The sequence below is a fragment of the Papaver somniferum genome, chromosome 1 (assembly GCF_003573695.1).
Source record: "Papaver somniferum cultivar HN1 chromosome 1, ASM357369v1, whole genome shotgun sequence".
Lineage (NCBI taxonomy): Eukaryota > Viridiplantae > Streptophyta > Magnoliopsida > Ranunculales > Papaveraceae > Papaver > Papaver somniferum.
This window is the reverse complement of record NC_039358.1, coordinates 232384176-232389398: the sequence shown is the minus strand read 5'-3', so window position 1 is coordinate 232389398 and position 5223 is coordinate 232384176. Positions and strand designations below refer to the sequence as shown.

Here is a 5223-nt window from a genome sequence, read left to right as displayed (position 1 = left end):
TAAAAAAAAAAAAAAAAAAAAAAAAAAAAAACCTAACTTGATTTGCAAGTATCTCATCCTATAAATATGACTTGAAATTCTGTTTTTAAAAAACACACAAGGCAGCGACTATCTCTAGGTCTACTTTTCTTCTTCTTCTTCTTATATTTTGTGCGGCGTTTTGCTTCCATCCCTGTTGCTGAGTTCAAGAGTGGGTAACTTGCGTTGTGCTAACTCAAGTTATATCGGGCAGTCTTATCCTGGACACATCTTCGCACGTTGGGGTTTAGCATTACTTCAGAGTATACCCGCGAACTAATGTGTTAAGGACAGCTTGTTGAACCTGTGATTCTGCCCTCATCAATTTGTTCGTGGTAGAGTTGTTTGATACTGTTCTTTATATTATTGTTTGATACATCTGACGTTTCTTCAATTGTTGCAAGATTCCAACAAATGTAAATTTGCACAAACACAACGAAACAAGGTAACAGAATAATGTAAATTTGCGAAATTGTTTCGAGTAAAATGATTTCTTGTATTAATATACTTCGTTGTTGTTTTTTTTCTTGTATACAGTATTTACAGTAAAATTTCCATGAGGTAATTCCTGATAAAAGGCGGAAAATACCGATGGGGGTAACATATCTATGGATCTACTGGTTAAGAATGTTAAGAAGTGAAACTCTGTTCTTGATCAGACACCTAAAGACATATTCCAGTCCATCTTCAAGTTCTTGGAGGTTCATTTCAAGGGCAGCCAATGGCTTCTGCACTTCTTTTGCGTCAGTGACTTTGGATTTCAATACGATATCGACCTTGGTTACTTCATTGACAACTTGTTGGGTTGCACTTTTGGTGGTCAACTTTGAGACTAGTGACCTTTGCTTTGGTGCAGATAGGAAAGACAAGACAGATTCAAAAACTACATAGGTAATTGCTTCAACTTCTGCTAGGACATCAGTGACGAGATCATTGTTCTTGTTGGTGTTTTTCTTAATGTCTGAAAGGCATTTTTGGATGACTTTGCAGGATTTCTTCCTAGAGCTCATGTATGCATCAAATTCATTTGATTGCCTGCGGATAGATGATTGAAGATCTTGGGCAGATTGCTTCATTTGAGATGAGACATCCTTAATAGTTCCACAGATATCCAACAACATGACAGATCTTTCTAAGACCGCGTCTAAGCATTTTCCATCTTGGGTAGAAAGGAAATCCTCAACACATTCGTACAAATCTTTAAGATCTACCAATTTGTTGGAGATGGATGAGTTGAGATCTGAAGATCTCAAACTGCACAACTGCGCCTCAACTGCAGCAGCGAGTGGGTTGGATCTGGTGGGCAAACTGACTGAACGAGCATGGAAAGTTTTGTTTGAGGAAGACATTTTTCGCCTAGTTTAGAAGAAAAGAAAAATCCTTTTGATTATATATACAAGTTAATGTTGAAAATGATATTTTGATGATGGTTATTGGTTCTCCTGCTGCTTCTTTTATAGTTAGGCTCCAAGGCACAGCAAGGGGATCATGTGGTTGAACTTCCCTCTATACGCGCCCCTGTCTCAGCTTTGCCCCCTTCATTAATGACAAGTATTATTGTGTCCCTGCCTTGCTGTATAATAATATCGAATCACGGGTTTGCGTTTTTATATAATGTTTTAACTTCACAAGCAACAAGCATATATACAGATGGTGTAAGATGATATTTTAACTTACCAACAATGTGCATGCAATTAAACATCTCTGTCTATGGAACACGAAGAATCTAATAACTCCTCTATTCTCTCTCTTGTGCTCCTGCATTTGGTTGTTACAAAAACTTCTGTTTCTATTTCCAAATTCTGTTCCTGTAGCTGTAAGGTACATGTAGCATGTAGCACATCAAGATAATAACTAAGGAACCATGCATCGAAGTTGCAAGATACAGTACAATCAATTGAACAATACAAATCTTGCAACCTCTCCTTGAAGTCTTTTTATTCACCAAATACCGTAAGAAAAAACAATCCAATTCATTTTTTCTTTAATTTGCAAAATAATTGCTCTTAATTATGGGTAAATGGAAACAGAAATGGTGGTTTCCGTATTGGAGAATTGTTGATTCTGTTGCAGTTAAAATAGTAGAAGGATGTGCTTACAAAAATTAATAGTAATAAACTGGTTGTACGAAGCTTTGTACATATACGGTATATATTGCTGCGTATACTTGTAGTTACCGTAATCATCGCCCTTGTATGTTCGTTGTTCATGTTAACAATGACACAAATATTCATATAAAATTTGAAATAGTGAAGAAAGAGCAGTTCATTTCCATGTAAGCTTCTCGTATTTGTTGCTATCTTTCATAGCTTAAATCTGTACATGCTAATATTTATTCACCTCTCAAGTGGCGTTGTCTGTGCATCTACCATTTAATACTTGTCTTTTAGAACCTTAGGCACTGAACTTGTAAAAACAAGATTTTGAATGATTCCCTTTGTCACCTCTCTTCATTGAGATCCTACCTGGAACTTAATTTGTTGTCAGACTTCTATTTAAGATTGCAATTAAGATAATTCTAATTTTATATGTTAACAATCAGCATCATTTATGTTGTAAAGACGTTATATACATCAATGAAAGGTCACACAGACACACACACGCGGTTTCATATCGATGATCTCGATTTACAAACATATTGAATCTTGACAGCTTCAAGTTCTGTGCATATCTACCCTTCCTAGCTCCAACAATTAGTATCTTCACATGCTAATTTGATACAATAATCAAAGGTGCTACTTCCTTAACCATTATGACTTTAATTACCGAGTAATACGTGTGCTTTAATGATGGAACATATAATTACCAAATGTAAATTTGCAGAAACAACACAAAAAATATAAAAAAATAAAAAAACAATTATGTAAATTTGGGACAGTTGTTTGAGTAAAGTGATATCTTGCATTAATATACTTTGTTGTTTTTTTCTTGTATACAGTATTTACAGTAAAATTTCCATGAGGTAATTCCTGATAAAAGGCGGAAAATACCGATGGGGGTTAACATATCTATGGATCTACTGGTTAAGAATGTTAAGAAGTGAAACTCTGTTCTTGATCAGACACCTAAAGACAGATTCCAGTCCATCTTCAAGTTCTTGCAGGTTCATTTCAAGGGCAGCCAATGGCTTCTGCACTTCTTTTGCGTCAGTGACTTTGGATTTCAATACAATATCGACCTTGGTTACTTCATTGACAACTTGTTGGGTTGCACTTTTGGTGGTCAACTTGAGACTAGCGACCTTTGCTTTGGTGAAGATAGGAAAGACAAGACAGATTCAAAAACTACAAAGGTAATTGCTTCAACTTCTGTTAGGACATCAGCGACGGAATCACTGTTCTTGTTGGTGTTTTTCTTAATGTCTGAAAGGCATTTTTGGATGACTTTGCAGACTTTCTTTCTTGAGCTAATGTATGCGTCAAATTCATTTGATTTCCTGCGGATAGATGATTGAAGATCTTGGGCAGATTGCTTCATTTGAGAGCAAACATCCTTAATAGTTCCACAGACATCCAACAACATGACAGATCTGTCCAAGACTGCGTCTAAGCATTTTCCGTCTGCGGTGGAAAGGAAATACTCAACACATGCATACAAGTCTTTAAGAGCTACAAAGTTGTTGGAGATGGATGAGGTGAGATCTGAAGATCTCAATTTGCACAACTGCGCCTCAACTGCAGCAGCGAGTGGGTTGGATCTGGTGGGCAAACTGATTGAACGAGCATGGAAAGTTTTGTTTGAGGAAGACATTTTCGCCTAGTTTAGAAGAAACGAATAACTTTTTTGCTTAGATATACAAGTTAACGTTGAAAATGATATTTGGATGATGGTTAATGGTTCTCCTACTGCTCCTTTTTATAGTCATGCTACTTGGCGCAGCAAGGGGCCTTATTTCCCTTGGTGGAACTCCCCTGTATAGGCGCCATTGTCTCTGCATTGTTCCCTCCATTGGTGACAAATATTGTGTCCTCTACCGACTGTATAGATCGATCAATATAAGATATAAAATCCAAAGCATAAACAGATGTAGAATGGATCATCGTGCATCTAGAAAGATCTGTAATGATACACACGTTAGGTTGTTTATCTTTCAGTACTCATTAGTGATCGATATCTGCATTTTAACACAGTTGGAATCTTGACAGCCTTGAATTTTAATATAAATATATAATGTTCAAACTTAGCAACCAACAAGCACATAAACAGATGGACAAAGAATGTAAGAGGGTATTTTAACTTACCACCAACAGTGTGTGCACTTAATCATCTCTGTCTAGGGAACATGAAGAATCAAATGACTCCTCTCCATCTCTCTCTTGCGCACCTGCATTTGGTTGCTACGAGAACTTCTCTTTCCATTGCCAAATTCGGTTCCTGTCATATACTCCAATAATAATAACATTTAGCACATGAGGATAATACCTAACGAACTATGCATCTAAGTTGTAAGGTACAGTACAATTAATTGAACAAGCCAGCGACTGCTCTTTTGATAGGCCTCGTACCCACCCTAGCCGGACCATATTAAAGACTAGATTGTTGAGATTATTAGTCCCACATTGTTGGGTTATCTAAGATCCTTCGGTTTATAATCTCTTAGGACCTTTCCACTCATTGCCAATTGGTTTTGAGTTGGATGCCCGTATTCTAACATGGTACCAGAGCAGGCTATTTGCGATGAGTTGTTGACCGCGCCTCCGCGTCACCCGATAGTCCACGTGTTAGACCCAACGAGGCTACACGTGAGGGGGCGTGTTGAGATTATTAGTCCCACATTGTTGGGTTATCTAAGATCCTGCGGTTTATAATCTCTTAGGGCCTCTCAACTCATTGCCAATTGGTTATGAGTTGGAAGCCCACACACTTTTAATATGGTATCAGATCAGGCTATTTGTGTCGAGTCAGTTGACCGCACCTTTACTCCGCGTCACCTGATTGGTTGAGTTATTTAAGATCCTGCGATTTATAATCTATTAGGACCTCTCCACTCATTGCCAATTGGTTTTGAGTTGGATGCCTGCAGACTTTAACATAGATAACAAATATAGTTCCCAACAACTTTCATTGCATTATCTGTAATTATTCCATTATCTTAAGATTTAGTCCTCCAAATGCAAGTCCAGTACACATTTTACTTTCAATTTGATATATGGTTTGGTTCTAGACCACCATTAATTACCTTTACTAACCGTATAATCAATTGGG

General features: G+C 37.2%; 2 protein-coding genes across 2 annotated transcripts; both read right to left on the bottom strand.

Annotated features, from left to right (window-relative positions):
* Window positions 1-632: 632 nt before the first annotated feature.
* On the bottom strand, window positions 633-1367 carry LOC113272328. Its single transcript, XM_026522181.1, has one exon. The coding sequence runs from the start codon at window positions 1365-1367 to the stop codon at window positions 633-635; it is 735 nt and encodes a 244-aa protein (XP_026377966.1).
* Window positions 1368-3240: 1873 nt separating this feature from the next.
* LOC113272320 lies at window positions 3241-3768 on the bottom strand. The gene has a single exon (XM_026522174.1). It carries the CDS (start codon window positions 3766-3768, stop codon window positions 3241-3243), a length of 528 nt encoding a protein of 175 aa, XP_026377959.1.
* Between the last annotated feature and the right edge of the window lie 1455 nt (window positions 3769-5223).

What these genes read in the sequence shown, in the direction of transcription:
- LOC113272328 (XM_026522181.1), bottom strand. Translation starts at nt 1,367, where the DNA reads ATGTCTTCCTCAAACAAAACTTTCCATGCTCGTTCAGTCAGTTTGCCC.
- LOC113272320 (XM_026522174.1), bottom strand. Translation starts at nt 3,768, where the DNA reads ATGTCTTCCTCAAACAAAACTTTCCATGCTCGTTCAATCAGTTTGCCC.